At 44.0% G+C, this 19,054-nt stretch overlaps 1 protein-coding gene across 1 annotated transcript in view; it reads left to right on the top strand.

Annotated features, from left to right (window-relative positions):
• The window catches only part of LOC119378333 (mitogen-activated protein kinase 14A), a 51,077-nt gene that overhangs the window by 8,230 nt on the left and 23,793 nt on the right, over positions 1-19,054 (top strand). Inside the window, exons 2-3 of the mRNA XM_037647502.2 lie at positions 5,247-5,376; positions 10,417-10,475. Of these exons, the coding sequence (XP_037503430.1) occupies positions 5,247-5,376; positions 10,417-10,475 (189 nt within the window). The remainder of the gene's footprint in view (positions 1-5,246; positions 5,377-10,416; positions 10,476-19,054) is intronic.

The raw sequence follows: 19,054 nt of genomic DNA, 5'->3' as shown, positions 1-19,054 counted from the left end.
TTGAATAATATTTACCGTATATTATTAAGAAAAATGAGCATTTTTGTCATGACCCTTGCACAATATTTTTTAGGATTGTAACTAGCTTTGAGTGAATGTCACTTTTTTGGTTTGAAATGAAGTGGAAGGAGCCTTGAATAGTATCAAGATTTGGATAGCAGTAGGGTGCAAGTTATAAGTGGTGCAATACGTTACCATTTAAAAATTACTATACTTAGCGCCAGGGGCGTAGCTAGAAATTGTTTTCGGGGGGGGGGGGGGTTCAATCATACTTTATGTATGTTCGTGCGTGCATTTGTATGTGTGCGTGTATACATATGCAGGCAAAATAGAAAAATTCCGGGAGTGTTTGACTCCCCCCCGGGCTACGCCCCTGCTTAGAGCATTTCCGCGCTTTTAAACTTAAAAAAATATGTACCTTTAACCTTGAAGTGTGGCTTCGCGGCAGTGCAGATTTCCCCTGGATGGGTTGTTTCACGGCACAGCAACTAGACGCTGCAGTGAAACCACCTTTACAGGTAGTTATGTGCGGTCAAATGTATACATATTAGTGATGCAGAACTATCGGTAAATTGACTATCGATAGTGTCGATAGTTTTCATGAAACTATCGATAGTGCAAAGAAACTATCGATAGTACTGCTATCGAGAAACTATCGATAGTGCAATCGGTAGTACCATCGTTAATACTACTAGCGATATTACTGCCACGTGTGTTTATTTCTTTGTTTTCATGTATTCGGGTTTCCCCCACAAAGACTCTTAGCACCGTTTGACTGCGCCGTAATGTTTGAGAAGCTTCACGATTGTTTGAGAATATTCTGTTAAGATAACGCGCCGGACGCGAATAGTCAAGTTTATTCGAGAGCTTACGCGAGCACCATCGATAACGCTGGAAGGTTCGATGACTGATGTATAAAAGACGACGCGTTCCACCGATGATCAGATTACTCGACGGCCGACGACTGTTCTCGCCGCCATCAGTGCGCAGCGTGTATCACTTGTATTTTGAGTTTTGATTTTCTGGGCTCCGTATTTCCCAGTCTTGCTGCAGCACTCTTTACCGTCACAACCACGTGACAATGCTATTGATAGTGGAGGGAATAACGATGCTATTGCTGGCCGGCCACATTGCCAAAATATTTGCGACAGCCTATCAGCTTCGCTTAATTTATGAGCAACTTTTGGCGAAAGAAATAAGTTATTTCCGCAGTGAAAATGGCGGAATATGTCCATCAGTAAATTCACATCCAAAAACAACCAGTTACACCTTACAAATAACACACTCAGTTCTTGATATTTTTTTAGATTTTGAAATCATCAAATGCAATATAAATTTGAAGACGCGCAGTTCCACCACATGTAACGCATTCCTTTCCGCTAGAGCTGAATAGTTTGACTCTATGATTATGTGTCAGCAAATCACTATGGTGAAGAACACAAGCATGTCAACTTTCTTGCCCTTCAGCCTGCTCCTCCGGCTCCACCATGTACAACGCACGTGGGGAACCAAGTTTATTCTGCAATGAGTTCGTGCTGTTGATTTTATACTATCGATAGTACCATCGAATTTTTGACTATCGATACGCTATCGATAGTATTTTTAACTATCGATAGTTCGATAGCGACTCAGCTATCGATAGTATCGATAGTGCCATCGATAGTTCTGCATCACTAATACATATATTCGTTCATTTCGAATACTTCGAATTTCGAATAATCTAAATTCTTATCGAAGCGAATTCGAATACTGTAATATTCGTTCGAATAATCGAAACGCCCGAATATTCGCCCGTCCCTAATTTTGATGCATTAGGCAACTTAGAACATCTTCAGATAGGTTAGTTGTGATCCTCTAGGATACCAGCAAAATATACCCAGGATTATACTTCCACGAAAAGCGATCAGCGATCAGCGCGCAAATGGCAAGACCAAAAATTCCTTATTAGCTGCCTTTAAGCAAAAGTGGTAGTTAACCGATACGTACACTAGGTAGATTTTAAAGCAAGATTCTCGGAAAACTTGGCTCTCGTGGCGGTCTCCTTGACTTTGTATGCACCAAACTTAGCATGGGAGGACACTAATGCATCATGAACACGATTAGTGAGTCAACACATTCATAACTTGACATGCTTGTCGCGTACGTCTTTAAACCCCTTCTCTTGGTCATGTGCTGCAAGTAAAGGTGGGCAACGTTGGGCGGGTGATTTGAAGTGCGCTAAAGCTGTGTGCACCATCAAAACGTGATTTTCTTTCAAAATAAGTATTTCCTTGACACGAAACAAGCACTACGAAGTTTCTGGAACACTATTTCAACAATAAACGTCGACTTCATATTTATAATATTTGCCTTTAGTGTCTCTTTAATTCTGCTTGTTGAGTTTTCCGGCTGGGACAATAGAGGGAAGAGACTGCTAGACAATACAAACTACCCTATACTGTGAAATTACATTACATTACATTACATTACAGGTAAAAATATTAACTGAATGTTGTAGCATCAGAATACATTTAATAATTCGTGAAATTGCAAGTTTTTGTGAGACACCAGTCTTTTTTATGAAGATTGATGGCATAAATTATAGGAAGCAGTACGTGTGTGTACTTGGAACGTTTTGTTTTAGTTACATTCTTTGACATAAATATTATGGTGCTATATAGGAAAAGGAAAATGATAGGTGTAACCTTAAGAGACAGGAAGAAAGCAGAGTGGGCCAGGGAACAAACGGGGGTTCAGGACATCATAGTTGAAATCAAGAAGAAGAAATGGATATGGGCGGGGCACGTAGCACGTCGGCAGGATAACCGGTGGTCATTAACGGTAACTGACTGGATTCCAAGAAGTGGCAAACACATGAGGGGGAGAGAGGAAATTATGTGGGTAGATGAGATTAAGGTTTGTTGGTATAACGTGGCAGCAGAAAGCACAGGACCGGGTTGATTGGTGGAACATGGGAGAGGCCTTTGCCCTGCAGTGGGCGTAGACAGGCTGATGATGATGATGATGATGATGATTATAGTGCTATTTGTTCTGACTTCCAAAAGATTTTATGCAAGGCACTTAAGTTTTAGTGCTATACAACGATTGGGATTTATCAACGATTGCAGCTGCTGCAGTGGCCTGTGGGATATCGCCGGGGAAGCACGATGGCACATTATCCTGCTGTATTTGTTCGGAAGAAGAAACGAAATGAAATAATGCCGACCAAATGAAAGGTTTTGTAAACATTAAAAGTTCTGCTTCTCGACTTTGGCAAAATTTTAAGTTAAAGAACCTGTCTAAATAAAATGCGGACTTTCATTCTGCAAATTTCGTTGAGTGGGGCGTTGGAATTCGGACACAATAATGCCACGCCCACTTCTTGTTTTATTTTGACGTATTCGGGTTTGAACAGCAAGGACAGTTATCAGCGCTCGATGCTGACCGTGCCGTATTGTTCGAGAAGCTTTGCGATTGTAGTAGATCGCTTTGTTAAGATTGCACGCAGGATGTGAATAGTCTAGATTATTCCAGAGTTTGCGTGACCACCAGTGATAAGACTGGAAAGTTCGATGCGTGATGTATAAAAGACGGCGCGCCCCAGCCATGAGCAGTTTTTCGACGGCCTACTCAGTCAACACTGAGCACATTGTAACCCAGGAAGACGATGCTCGCTGTCCTCCGGAAGTTTTCGAGTGTATAAATTGTGAATGTGTATTCTCTTTTTGTCAATTTTTTCATTACAACCAACGTTAAAGTGTCCCAACATTATGAACAATATTTGTTCATAATTAAATTGAGAACAAAAACTGCTGGTGATATCAGTGGAACATCCATTCAGAGTAGCCTCCTGTGTGACGTTGCTCACCCATGAAACATGCCATGGACGGGGGTTGCTGAAAACAGCGACGCTATGATGTGTTGTGATTCAAGGCCTGATAAGAAATCATACACTTGATACAGAGAGCTCAAATTTGTCTGCCAATGATCCTAAGGAGTTGCTCTGCTGGCTCAGTGCATTTGTACGAAATTATCAAGACTGTTTCAAGGTCCCTTTATACGTTGTCAGGCATGCTATGCCAGTACGAGGAAAAGTTACAACACTTGAGAAAATTTTGTTCACATCATTAAAAAAAAGGCAGAAGCCCAGGGGAAGATGGAAGGGTTGAAAAATTCGTCAGCGTGAGGTGTTGCTGAAGCCGACGTTTCGACAAGACCGCTTGACAGTTGCAGCCTTGAAGAGAAGTCCGCTTGTCAAAACATCGGCTCCAGCAACACCCCATGTTGACGAATTTTTCGTCCGCGACATGAAATTTAGCCATAAAATGATCACATTAATCTGCACGACTTGGACACAGCTGTTTGGTACGTGCTATTTAGGCGTGCATATACGCATGTTGGCTGCATGCGCTCAGTACAGCTAAAGTGGTGTTCGTTTGCAGCACATGCATCATACTCTTGTTTCTTGATCTCAGGGAACCATTCAGTAGTTTCATTTTACCTTCTGCTAAGAGGATCTAAAACAGTGGAGGGTTTTCTTCTACAGCAAAGGCTAAGTTAGGCCAAGGTGAGAGTTGTGGCCCTGGTTCTTACACTACTCTTCAAAAAGACGGTGCTTCAGGCAGCTGAATTGAATTTGCCTGCATGCGCAAAATTGTCTGGCTGCCCCGCCACGGTGGTCTAGTGATTATGGCGCTCGACTGCTGACCTGAAGCTCGCGGGATCGAATCCTGGCCGTGGTGGCTGCATTTTTAATGGAGGCAAAAATGTTTCAGGCCAGTGTACTTAGATTTAGGTGCACGTTAAAGAACTCCAGGTGGTCGAAATTTCCGGAGCCCTCCACTACGGCGTCCCTCATAATCATATCGTGGTTTTGGGACGTTAAACCCCAGATATTATTATTATTAGAAATTGTCTGGCTAAATCTGCAGCGTAGAATTGGCCACAAATTATGGAACATGTAGTGTACTAATGTTAGGTAGTATGTTAGCCTGCATTTCTAGAGGTTAATGGATTAACATTTTGGAAGACAGCGAAGTTTTGCCTTTATTAAAATTACGTTGTAAGTACATTGAAATTTTTGGAATATTTATAATGTTCCTGTGAATTTCACTTGATCCTGTTCACTTTTTATGCTGCTGTGAGACTTTTGAACAATAAAAGGTAGTTTATTGAGTTGCGGTGCAGTGAGTGTATTAATTTAATCGTACAGTGTCCTGTTGGCCGAGTCCTGAGTTTAGGATATTCCTTAACATGTGCTGGTGCAGTTCAGCATTTGACAAGGAGAACAAGCAGAAGGTGGCCATCAAGAAGTTGTCGCGGCCCTTCCAGTCGGCTATTCATGCCAAGCGCACATACCGAGAACTGCGGCTTCTCAAGCACATGGACCACGAAAATGTGAGAGCTTCTGATTTGCCTCTGCTGGTCAGGTCATTTGTGGCAGTAAGAATGCCATCACTAGTATTAGCGGAAAACAACAGTAGAAAAGACTGGCAAAACGACATTTACTTTCTAGAGGTCGAGTGATTGTTTATAATAATTCAGTGCTTGTGCATTTTGTTGCCACCTTTTGTTTGTGTGGTTTGCACGAAATAATGAATGACATGTTTTGGCAGTTGGTATCTCTATCTAGTTATGTATCTCTCAATAAATTCCACTTGCAAGTAATTGCTTGTAGCATCTTTCCCAAATCTTTGCATAAGTTGTTTTGCGCTGCCTTCATTTGAACATGGAAACCTAGTTACCTACTTGCCCAAATGTCAACCTTTTGTGTTTGGGCAAATGAGTTTTTATAAGGTGCCTGTGGGATGGCAGCAGCAAGACAAGCTCTGGTGAAGAATCCTATTATAACCCGCTACGGTGCTCGACTGCTGACCCGAAGGTCGCGAGATCGAATCCCGGCCGCAGCGGATGCATTTTCGATGGAGGTGAAAATGCTTGAGGCCCGTGTACTTAGATTTAGGTGCACATTAAAGCACTCCAGGTGGTTGAGATTTCCAGTGCCCTCCACTACGGTGTCCCTCATAATCATACCATGGTTTTGGGACGTTAAACCCCAACAATTGTTATTAAGAATCCTATTATTTTTGTACGACAGCACAGCAACTTCTAGCAGCATATCTGGGACTTTCATAATAAATAAGCTCCATGTAATGGAAGGAAGAAAAGGAAGTTGTTGGAGCTGTTGTGATCGTGCCTGCCTTTCCCGGAGTGGACGAGGGGAGCTTCGGACATCGCAGTGGAGATGCACAGATGTGCTTTCCTCTGCTGTGGCGGCCGCGCGGAAGCGACGACGAACACGTGCTGCCCCGCCCTCTTTTGAGCGGCCGACGCAGCCGGTTCTTCTTAGAAGACGGAGAGCTTCGAGGGAGAAGCCTGGTGTGTGAACCACGTGGCCGCGGCGAGATCAGAGGTGTGGGCACCGCGTCGAACCCAGCGCTGCTTGGACGGCATCGCACAAGAGTTACGAGCTTCCTTGCCCCCTCGCGAGCGGCCACGACCGTTAGAGGAGGAGGGAAACTTGGAGGAAGGAGGACTGCAGTCATGGAGTCGGTCACTTGTGGCTTGGACTCGACAGTCACCAGTCAGCATTTGAAGATGTTCTGTATGTATGTGTAAATTCAGTTGATTTTATAGATCAAATGGTTCCTGAATGCCGGCCCAGACACTCAAAGGTCTCCTTACCCGTCGTGGTAGCCTCGGCACCCTAGCTCCCGGTCTCCCAGTCACAATAGAGCCAACATTTCTTTTTCAGGGCTCTTGTTGTCACGACCTTCCTGCTTTGACAATTCATTTTGCTTGAGTGCTGGCAGAAAAAAGAGATGGCTTCCACCTAGCCTAGAGGTCCAACAATGTTTCTCAGTGCAGAGACTTGCTTTAATAATGAATCAGTTCCTTAAGGAGACTATTTCATATGACCAACACAAGAGATTCTTCATGAAAGAGGGCGGGCATGCAAACATATACGCAGGAAAAGTGAACGAGACGGACTGAAAGGGCACACAGGAAGGTGGATCTGCGCATGCTGAGCTATGCTCGTGCAACCTTTCAATTAGGCACGTGACTTAGATTTCTTTTATATGCAAGTTAATCAACCACATGCAGGTGCCAAGGCATTAAATGCATTTCTTATTGTTGACCATATGCACGGAAAGAACAGTGACCAGTGAATGTGCTTGCTGTCCCGAGGGAGAAAGGAAGTGGAGGTCTCCAACCATTTCTGAGCTTTACTCAGTTGCCAGAAATAGGTGTGCTGAGCAGGCACTGTCGCAAATGGTGCAGGTGAGACGTGCACCAAATATGTTGAAGAAGTCAGTCTGGCATATGTTAAAAGTGGTGACTGTGGACATGTACAATTTTCTAATCACAAAAGAATGCCTGAGTTCTCTGTCTGACGGCATTCGGCATCGCAGAACTTTTGAAATGCTCAAGATTAGGGATGGGCGAATATTCAGACGTTTCGAATATTCGAATGAATATTAAAGTATTCGAATTCTCTTCGATACGAATTTATATTATTTGAAATCTCGAAGTATTCGAAATGAACGAATATATGTACGTTTGACCGCACATAACCCCCTGTAAAGGTGGTTTCACTGCAGCATCGGGTTGCTGTACCGTGAAACCACCCTGCCAGGGGAAATCTGCACTGCCGCGAAGCCACACTTCAAGGTTAAGTGTAGATATTTTTTAAAATTTAACAGAGTTGTTATATGGGCTTTTATGTGCTAAGTATAGTAATTTTTAACTTGTAACGTATTGTACCACTTTTAACTCGCACCCTATTGCTATTCAAATTTTGATACCCATTCAAGGTTTTTTCCACTTCATTTCAAATAAAAAAAGTGACATTTTCTGATACCTAGTTCCAATTCTTAAAAATATTGACCAAGGGTCATGAAGAAAATGCTCAATTTTTCTTAATAATATGTGGTGAGTACTATTCGACCTATTCGATTAGAAATTATTCGACCAAATCACTATTCGCTTTGGATTCGCTTCGAACCTCAAATTTGCTATTCGCCCATCCCTACTCAAGATACATCAGATTACAGCAAGTTTGGTTGGATGGCAAACGCTACGACTGTTGCCAATGTGGACACAAGCTCTTGCCTCGACCTTTCTTCGACCGTAGAAGGATTGCCCGCGAGGAACTTTGCTGCCAAGAAATGTCGTGTTCAACAACTGACCATGGATTGTACACGCGACATGAGGCTATGACTGCACCACTTTCGACCCTTTGGTAACTGACAATCAGCGCAGCAGCTGTGGAGTGCAGCCCAGCTCCACAGTTAAAGATAATGACCAATGGGCCCAGTGCACACCTCCTCAATGCCCGACGTCCATAGGTCGGCAAAAAATGTGGGGCTCACTCAGACTCACTCACAAAATATATTTGCTCTTGGGCTTACTGGAACTTATACTCACCAAAGTAAAAATATAAAACAGCGGTTTCTTAAACACAAGACGAAGGAAGAAGAGACACACACGACGCTGACTCGTCTCTTCTTCTTTTGTCTTGTGTTTAAGAAAGCGCTGTTTTATATTTCTGCCATGTAACCTCACCAGCTCGCCCAATTTGCGTGTCTTCTACTCACCAAAGTTTTCCTCAACCAGATTCACTCAGACTCAGACTCACTGAAATATTTCTCAATCGGGCTCATTCAAACGTGCCAAAATATTGCTCATTCGGACTCACTCAGACTCTCGGCTCGATCTGAGTCTGGGTGAGCTGACTCATGAGTACGTCAGCGGATAATTAGCTTTTTCGATCATGGTGTTAATGATCTTTAATGCCAATGTCTTGCGTAATCAGTGCTTAACTTGGCACCCTTTAATCTTGTACCTTCAAATACGCGTTATCAATATTTGCAATCCAGTAAGGACATCTTTATTGAAAGAGATAGCTCACACGAGATATTTTGTCAAGAACTTGTGAAAAATTTTGCTGGGGACGAGCTCAAGGCACCTTCCCGCTCTCCGTAACTAACGCCTCTGATCTGAGCTAACGTATGAACTCTAGTGCATTGTATGTGTGAGTAGACGTGAGTGTAAACGTGAGCTGACATAAGGCTGATAGTAATGCTGAAGTCAAGTAGCACCATGGCCAACCCAAAGTCGTGCACGTCATACACCCCAAGCCACGCTGCGTGCTAGCAAACTTATTGGACTTATTTTAAATGTCACTTATTTGTTTTCCTCAAGTGCGTGTACTCTTCCGTTTGCTTTCACGTTCTGTTTGCAGGAGGGTTTCCACTTGGGCTTGTTGGTTTTCCATTGGCATGTGTATTGTTGCACTTAATGGACACAGGCAAGGAAGGAACACAGTAACAGACGCAGAGTGCAATTAGTAATTATTACAGCAGAGCTGTTACGTTCAATGTTTGCTGTGTGTCGTAGATGGAAAATTATCATCATGAACTGGCACGGGCTCTCTTGTCCTAATCTTCTTCCTCTCCTGCTTTGCTCCCAGAACATGTGCGCCCATTTGTCTGGCGTGGGATGCAATAATTCTGATAGGCGAGAGAAAGAAAGAGAGAGAGAGAGAGAGAAATTCTTGGTGAAAAAGATTTCTTGGCGAGGCGAGATTCGACCCTGTGTCCCCACTATCCGAAGGCGAGCGTCGTAACCACTCGGCTATCCAGGCACGCTAGCAGAGCACAGCATAGCAAGGGGGCGGGAAAGGGAAATGAGGGTGAGCAGGAGGGAAAAGGAGGAAGGGAGAACGAGTACAGAGAGAGAGAGAAATGTATAGAAAGAAAGGGAAGAAAGTGAAAAAGATAGAAGGCGAGAGAACAACTAGAGAGAGAGAAAGAAAGGCATAGAAGGAGAAACGAAAAAAAGAAAGAAAGAAGACAGAATAAGATAGAAGGACAGATACAAATAGACATAGAGAGAAAGACACACACCAGGCTTGAGCCATGGTTCTTGTCAAGAGCCTGTGTTCACCAAAATGGGCTCACGATCAGCTTGCGCACACTCAGACGTGACCACTATGCATGCCTTCATGCTATAGCCATCTGACGAGAGGGCTGAGCTAGTCTCGATGCGAAGATGCCAATAAACATAACGTGTACTGGCAGTAAAGAAATATTTTGCTGTTAGTGCTTCTTGCAAATATTTGTGTGACCACAGTGCTGTACATTATGCTGTAGCCATCATCCAACATGGATGAGCTAGTCTAGGTGAAAAGGTGCCAATAAACAGAATGTGTTGTGGCAGTACAGAAATATTTTGGTAACATTGCTTGTTGCATATATTTACATGGGACCACTGTGCATACCACCACGATGTAGCCATCTTCCGAGAGGGATGAGCTAGTCTCGGTGAAAAGGTGCCAATAAACAGAATGTGTAGTGGCAGTAAGGAAATATTTTGCTGACAATCCTCTTGCTGCCAGTCCTTGTTGCAGTGTCCTAACTGCTTGTGTGGTTGCAGGTGATAGGCCTTCTAGACGTGTTCACACCTTCAACTACACTGGAAGACTTCAACGACGTGTGAGTTGTCACTTTTGTTGGTCACTGTAAAAATAGTAAAATCTCTAAGTGGAATCTCATGCCCCGAGTTTTCCAACAGCGAAGTTGCTGTGGAATACTATTGATGAAGAAGAGGCTGCTGTTGTGTTGTTTGACACTTGTGCGTAGTACCTTACCACCGACACGTTTGCTTCACAAGTGCAGCGCGATTATGAAAGTAATGAAAGAAGAAAGCTGCATTTCAATCAATCAATCAATCAATCAATCAATCAATCAATCAATCAATCAATCAATCAATCAATCAATCAATCAATCAATCAATCAATCAATCAATCAATCAATCAATTTATTTCCTTTCAATAGGAGGAGTACAGGACTAAAAGCTCGATTGCTTGACGAGGTCCCGACCCTGTTACAAGTTGGCAATGCAGCAGGATGGCGGGCAATCATTCATTGAAAATACAGAATACACTTTACAAGTTTACCAATATACACTTACAAGTTGTTGAAGGGTAACTACAAATGAAAATTTAGGCTCATTGGTTACTTACAGGAGTGAGTAAAATGAGGGACTAACACACAGTACTGCACTAGAACTGAAAGCAGAGCGCATACAGGGTGTTTTTTTTAGAAAATACATATTTTTTCAGAAGTACTATGGTATTACGGCTCCTGTCATTTCATTTTCACACACAAACTCTACAACAAGGCGGAAATACTTTGTCACATCTGAAGTGACACCGATGCAACTAATTAACAAAATCTTAACTAAATATTTAATTATTGACTTGAAGTGGTTGTTTATATTAGAATGTTGTAGTGGCAGGATAATTTATGGCATACCCATTTTTTAGAAATAGCAAAAGTTGCACGTAATTTGAAATATTCCTAATGAAATTTTAATGGCTATATCAAAAGTGATCGTGCCGGGCCCGCAGGAAACGGGGCCATTCTGTTTCGTCAGACCGATACTACCCGTGACAAGGAAGTGACTAAATTTGAATGAAGGTGTGTCGTGGCCGTATCTTTTCGTGAAAAGTGGTAAGCCGTCTCTCTAGTGCCAGTTGATCGCCTTAACTTTGCGTGTGATGTTTGGTGCTTATCTGTTTCTTTTGAGCTGTGGACAAGAAAACATCCATATCAACCTTTTCTTTCTCTGTGAAGCTCAAAAGTCGGGATCAGCCACTGCGAGACGGAATTGTTTTTTTCGCATGTTTATAGTTTAAGAAAAAAACAGATAAGCATTAGACATCGTGACCAACCAAAGAATAAGCTGTCTACTTGTGCATTTCAGAATACTTGCCAATCTTCCTTGTCAGATTCTGCTTTTGCGCACCTTGATTCAAATTTCGTCATTTCCTTGTCGCGGGTAGTTCCGGTGTGAAATTAGGAGGCCGCGTTTGCTATGTGCCAGGCGGGATCAGTTTCGATATTGCCCTTAAAGGGACACTAAAGAGGAACAATGTATTGGTTTAGATCGATAAATTGCGCTATGAGAAGTCTAATGCCGTTAATTTCACCATCTTAGGTTTATTAATAGAGGAGAAAATCAAGTTCAAAGTTTCATTTTAATCTCGCGCCGAAATCTCCCCGCGTGACGTCATGGATTTCAAAGTGTATTTATCGTATTATGGCGCCATTGGCTCAACAAAATTACCCCAAACATGGTATGTTAAGTCTATGGACCCCTTGGAGGACAATGCACTTCGTTTTTGTCGATTAGGAACTACGTAGTCCCTAGTAGGCGCCGTCAAAATATGTGATGTCACGGCAAATGGTGCAGAAACTTCTAGGTGGTGTCGCCACCCACATTTTCTTTTCGCTCGTATTCTCGCTTACTAAGCGTCTTCTTGCAGCAAGCGTGGTGTTTTTGGCATCGTGAAAGAGTACTTTACTAACACGAGAAAAATCGTTTTGCTCTTTAGTGTCCCTTTAAGGGTAGATGGATATCTCGAATTACATGCACCTCTGGTGATTTTTTAAAAAATGGGATTGCCATAAATTGTCATGTTCTACAACTTTTCCATCTAAACAAGTGCCCTCAAGTCAATAATAAAACGTTAATTAACAAGTTGTTAATTATTTCTATCAGTGTCATTATAGATGCGGCAACGTATTTCCAGCTTGACAAAGTTTGTGTGTGAAAACAACAGGAGCCTGACTGTCACAGGAATTTTTATAAGAAATCGGTATTGTCTATAAATGAACACCCTGTATATAGACTATTTTCCGCGGCGGCGCACGGGCGCGGCCATGTTTGATTACGTGATCGTAACTGGCCTTCCCCCAGCCATTTGCCCCAGCCAACGCATTGGGCCAGCGAAGAGGCCGTGGCCGTATACCACACAAGCTGATTGTAGCAGGGTGTAAGCAAGTCACATGCTTGCGCAGCAAAACATAGTTCTACATGCAATCGCCTCAAAGTTGAAAACGTTGAGACATTTGCAGCCACAACGATAAGCAATATGTCTAATCTGCTTCGTATTTATGGTGTATGCCATTTAATTCTTGTGTTAGCAACAGCCAGTAGCTGGGGTTACAAGCCAACATGGCAGCACCCATGCAGACGCGACCTCCCGCTTCGATCCGAACTCGCGCTTGCTACTCGCCCGCTGTCCTCACAGCAATAAATAAATGGCAGAATCGGCCATCGCTTTGTGTCATCTCACGCTGGAGAAAAAGCGTCAGGTATGCTTTGTCTTTATTATTGCGATCAGCTGTGTTTTATTTAGCCATGCCTGCTAAGCCTTGTCTCGGACAATATGAGAATGAATCTCGGAAACACTGCAAAATACCGTCGAGTACGTTGCTCTCGAAGCTTCAGGACGCCAATACAAAGCAAATAAATGCGTAGGTTTGAACTTACGGGCCACAGAGCGCAGGACGACGGCGTGATAAATTCGAGGCGGAAGGAAACTGCATCCACAGGTGCCGCCATGTTTAGTTTTCCAGCGCTGCCGTCTGCTCGCTTTTACTCGCGTGCGCGCAGACGCTATGGGAACGTCGAGGAGACGACGCGACGATGATGGAGACATATTGAGCAGCGCTGCCAAAGGCCACGGCAGGGGGTATGGCCATAGAGACGGCCGCGGTGGGGGACGGCCACGGTGCAGTGGCGCCATCTGGTTTTGATTGAACAAACCAGCTGCGGAAAATCGTCTATACAACCAGTGAGTGGGCGTCCATAGTTAATGTTTAATTGAACTTGTTCAGCAATGGCCACCCGAAGTGCCTTGGTGAGAGCTCACTAGCGTCTGCATTTGCCATGAGTTTTGATGGTTGTCATTACAAGCACAGGACATTGAGAAGCATTTTCTAGCCATTTTAGGTCAAGAAGTGCAGTGCAAGCTTCCCGATATTTTTCTGTTCGTGCGAATATTTGTTCATGGCACTTCAAGGCTCGAAAAAATGTGTAAGGCAGAAATTTCTTATGTCATTTGTTACGGAAAGCACGTCACTCGAAATAGCATCTTTCTATTAAAATTGCAGAAAGAGTCTTTGTAATTACTGCAGTTTTGTTCATGTTCAAATATTGCAGAAGTGCCACATTTTGTTGACGCGAACTTTCAATGAAACACTTCCATTGTGTCTGCTGGCATGCCTTCCTGACTACGCCGGAGAACTGGAAAGCCTCAAAGTAAACCGCTCCAGCCCAGTACATCAAGCATCTCCCTTTATTATTAGTCCGCGATGGGTATCACAGGGTGCCTCAGCTAACTGTAGCCTCAGTTTAAAATATGCAATGCACTTTATGATTGCTAGGATGCCAATGTGAGCGTGCTATTCTCTGCGCCAAAAAAGCTATCGGCTATGTGTGCACAAGTGCACAACACAGCAAGTAAGTAGCAGTACTGTGCAAAAAACCATAAACCCAGCTTTGTAGAATGCCTGGAACATGTTGTGTATTCGATCCCGCTGTCCTTCGGAAAAAGATGTGTAGGACAAACAGGAAGGTGCTTAAATGTAAGGTTGAAGGAACACGAGTACAATGTGCCGAAGGCTCTTAGCAGCCACCTTGGTATCCATTGCAGGGATTGTGGCTGCGCACCGAGGTTTTGCGAGGCAAGAGTCATTGCTAGACACAAAGAAAAAAGAACTAGAGAAATAATTGAAGCAGCTGAAATAGTACGCCTTAAAGATAAATGTCTTAGTATGGCATCTCTAACACTCTCTCAAAAAGAAATTGGCTTTTCATCATTCAGATGATTCATGCATGTTTGTACAGGGTGGTACAGAACAGCAAAGGGCATCTTTTTAGTATTTAAGTAAACATGTACCAACAAGCCCAGCAACAAGCTTTACTAAGCTACAGACCATGCAAGTGTAGAGGCCGCCATAGGTCAGCCCTTTTGTTAGGCTGCCACCAGAGTGTGGCGCCCCCTGTAACTTGTATGTGTGTGCCTATATATGTTCGGGCCCAATAAAGAGCAATCACCGGCACTAACCACGCGACAGGAAGTAATAATAATAATTGCTAGGGTTTTATGTGCCAGAGCCATGATTGGATTATAAGGCATGCTGTAGTGAAAAGCTCCGGAATTTTCGACCACCTGGGGTTCTAACATATACCTAAATCTAAGCACACGAGCCTCTAGCATTTCTGCCTCCATCGAAAATGCAACCGCGGCAGCTGGGATCAAACCCACGACCGTTGGGTTAGCAGCCGAGTGCCGTAACCACTGTACCACCATGGCAGCTCAAGACTACAAAAGTGTGGGTATGGCTCATGGTAGCTTCGTTGAATCCAAAGTACAATGCAAAAATATTTCTCTAAGTTAAGAAACTGTATAGCTTAATGGGAAGTAAGCGGTATGCAGTCGAATTAGTTCTCATTGCTTGCAGAGTGGCAGCGATGGCATAGAGGTAGAGCATCTCTCGTATGCAAGGGGTGTGTGGTTCGAATCCCGGTGCAAGACAATTCCTCACTGGATTTAAAAAAAAAAAAAATCCATGTGACGATGGAATTGCATACAAAGGGGCCCGGGGTGCGGCCTCACTAGTGACCACAGCCAGTAATGCACTCCCCCACCAGAGAACGATTGGCCACCCGGTGCAGTATTTGGCCACCACCTTCCACATGAATACACCATCCTCACTGTCCTCAGTCCCCAGCAGCTGCGAAGCAACTGACCACGGTGGCGGTCAGGCCTGCGACGCAGCGGAGGGTGCCAAGAATCTCTGGTTCCGGGCAGGCCACTATTGGAATTTGAACTTGGCAATGTTCAGCGCCAGAACTTTATCTGGCAAGGCGAGTCTAGCAGTGATATTCGAGGAACTAGAAACTAGAGGGTGTTAAATGGGATGTAATAGGGCTCAGTGAGGTTAGGAGGACAGACGAGGCCTATACACTGCTAAAGAATGGGCATGTCCTATGCCATCGTGGCTTACTTGACAGAAGAAAACGGGGAGTGGGATTCCTTATCCATAAAAGTATAGCTGGTAACATAGAGGAGTACTATAGCATTAGTGAGAGGGTAGCAAGTATTGTAATTAAACTTAGTAATAGGTACAAGATGAAGGTGGTACAGGCCTACGTGCCTATATCTAACCATGATGACCATTTAGTGGAACGCTTCTATGAAGACGTGGAATCAGTAATGAATAAGGTAAAGACACAGTATACTGTACTGATGGGCGACTTTAATGCCAAGGTAGGCAAAAAGGAGGCTGGAGACCAGGCAGTGGGGGAATATGGCATTGGTTCTAGAAATGCCAGGGGGGAGTTACTAGTAGAGTTCACCGAACGCAATAATTTACGAATCTTGAATATGTGCTACTGAAAACGGGCGAACCATAAGTGGACGTGGAGGAACTGTAGTGACGAAACTAAGAATGAAATAGACTTCATATTGTGCGCATACCCTGGCATCGTGCAGGATGTGGAAGTGGTTGAGAAGATACGATGCAGTGACCATAGAATGGTAAGGTCTCGAATTCGCCTGGACTTGAGGAAAGAACGGCAGAAACTGGTACGTAAGAAGCTAATTAACGAGCTAGCACCAAGAGGGAAAGTACAGGAATTCAGGGTCTCACTCCAGAACAGATACTCGGCTCTAAGCGAGGAAACCAACCTTAGCGTTGACACAGTGAATGATAATCTGACGAACATCATTACGGAGTGTATAGTGAAAGTTGGAGGTACAGCCATTAGACAGGGCACTGGCAAGCTCACCTAGGAGACGAAAACAGTGAAAATAGAACAGGCCGAGCTTCCAAATTTAATCCGTAGTCGTGAGGTAGCCGATATAAGATATAACATAGAGAGAATTCAACATGCTCTAAAAGAACGGGCACAGCCTCAAAGCAGTGAAGAGAAAACTGGGCACAGGTAAAAACCAGGTGTATGCACTAAGGGACAAGGATGGCAAAGTCAGTAACAATATGGATATTAATGAGAACTAACAGACAATAATGCCAAGGAAAGTATAGGGGATCTTATTTGTAGTAATTACGATATAAATGTGAAGAAAGTAAAGCGGTCCCTGCCGGCGGCAAGTTTTCTTTGTGTCCACTTTGCTTTCTTGACATTTATATCCTAATTACTACAAATGACATCCCCTATACTTTCCTTGGCATTATTGTCAGTTAGTTCTCATTAATATTGTTTCTAACGAAGAAAAACTAGTCCATAAAAAGTCTTCTTTCCTTTAACAATATGGATAGGATAGTTAAAGTAGCTGAGGAATTTGACAGAGATCTGTACAGTAGCCGGGACAACCAGGAGAGTAATGTAAGAAGTAGTGGTAGCCCAGAGGAAGTGGACATCCCACCGGTAACGGCATGGGAAATAAAAAAAGCCGTAGAGGGAATGCAAAGAGGCAAAGCTGCTGATGAGGATCAGGTAACATCAGATCTGTTGAAAGACGGTGGACAGATTGTGCTAGAAAAACTGGCCAACCTGTATACGAAATGTCTCTTAACAGTGAGGGTACCAGAATCGTGGAAGAATGCTAATACAATCTTATGGTGAATACCTATTGGCCTGGTGAGCCACCGATGGCGGCGCTGTGAACGGCGCTCCGGTGACGCAAAGGCGGGGATTCGGCTTTTGTCGTCTGCTAGGCTGCGGCTACAACAGCAGCATTTTCGTTATAGTTCGCTCGCGTTGCACGGCGTTGCTCGACTACTAGCTGTATTTTCGTGTAATGATAGTTCTTTAACGTATCTTCTATATACACAGAGTCATCGCAGTCAGGATCATGCTGCCGAGTTCGTAGTGTCACTCACTGGGCTGGATGGCGTTGAAATAGCTTACGTGAAAGCGCGAACGTCCCGCCAATCGAGTTAAAGAGAGTCTACGCTGCTTTGGAGCGAAACGCGATCAATTTCACGGCTTATTCACAAAAGTTAGCATTATGTAAACAGACTTGAACGAAAGCTCACAGTCCACTCCCAATTGCAGTAAGTACACAAAACGTCTGCCTACAAAATAAATTTGATAACTTCATCGACCAGCGGGTTTTTGCGGACAACTAGCGTAGATTGGGTGAATTGGATGCACATTAAAACTTGTTACACGTAATATCACCCTCGAATGAAACGCCAGCAGTGGTGTGCGTGGTACAGTTCACACCCTTATGATTAGCAATAGATACGCTCTTGCGGTTTGCCACTCGTCAGCCAGATTCATGCTTTCGATTGCGCAGTGCTGCCTAATCGGTGTGCGTGCCTGTCAATGGTGATGACAGGACTGCACGCATTATACATTTCCTAATGCTTGGGCGCGTGCACTTTCTTATGCGCACACAGCACCCTTGGTGCTATCAAAGCACACACCCCCTTGTACCCTTTCCCCACCGTAGTATATTAACCCCTGGCAATAAATAACGTGGTTCACTCTTCTGTTGCTGTACCGGTGTGTCACTTCGGCAGCCCAGATGACGATACATGGTGTCAGAAGTGGGATGGATGACCACTAGGCCACAAGCAGCTGCGAAGTCTTAAAGATAGACTACATCAAGCCACCGGAACCACTGCGCTTGTCCTGAGACGGCAGAAGACAATGGAAGTCTTTCATACAACGGTTTGAGCTGTTCCTTAAAGCAACCTGCCCTGACAAGCCGAGATCTGAGGAGGCAAAGACAGCGATCCTGCTAAGCATCGCTGGCGAAGAAGCAATAGAGGTGTATAACAACTTCTCGTTTGCTGAAGAAGCGCACAAGCATGACTACAAGACGGTAGTTGCAAAGTTTGAGGCATACTGCGTCGAAAAGGAAAACGAAATACACGAAAGGTATGTGTTCCGAACACGTCAACAAGCAGAGGCGAAACCTTTCGAACAATTTCTACGAGATATCAAGATGCAGGCGGCTCATTGCAACTTCGGCTCCTTGACAGATGGTATGGTGTGTGATCAGATCGTGTTTGGCACGAATTCGCCACGACTGCAGGAGAAAATGCTCAGGGACGAAGGACTGAACCTGGAAAAAGCCATTAGTATGTGCAAGGCGGCAGAGACGGCAGCTCGTCAGAACGACGTTTGGAAGAAGGGAAAAGAAAGCCGCGAAATAGACACAGTAGCAGCCCCCACAATGACGCAGATGTTGCAGGATAAAGGAAAAACCGAGTCGTACAACGAGAGTAAGGAAGAATCGGAAGTA

The sequence above is a fragment of the Rhipicephalus sanguineus genome, unplaced genomic scaffold, assembly GCF_013339695.2.
Source record: "Rhipicephalus sanguineus isolate Rsan-2018 unplaced genomic scaffold, BIME_Rsan_1.4 Seq783, whole genome shotgun sequence".
NCBI classification, from domain to species: Eukaryota; Metazoa; Arthropoda; class Arachnida; order Ixodida; family Ixodidae; genus Rhipicephalus; species Rhipicephalus sanguineus.
Note: the sequence above shows the minus strand (reverse complement) of the source record. Positions and strands in the feature narration are given on the sequence as shown.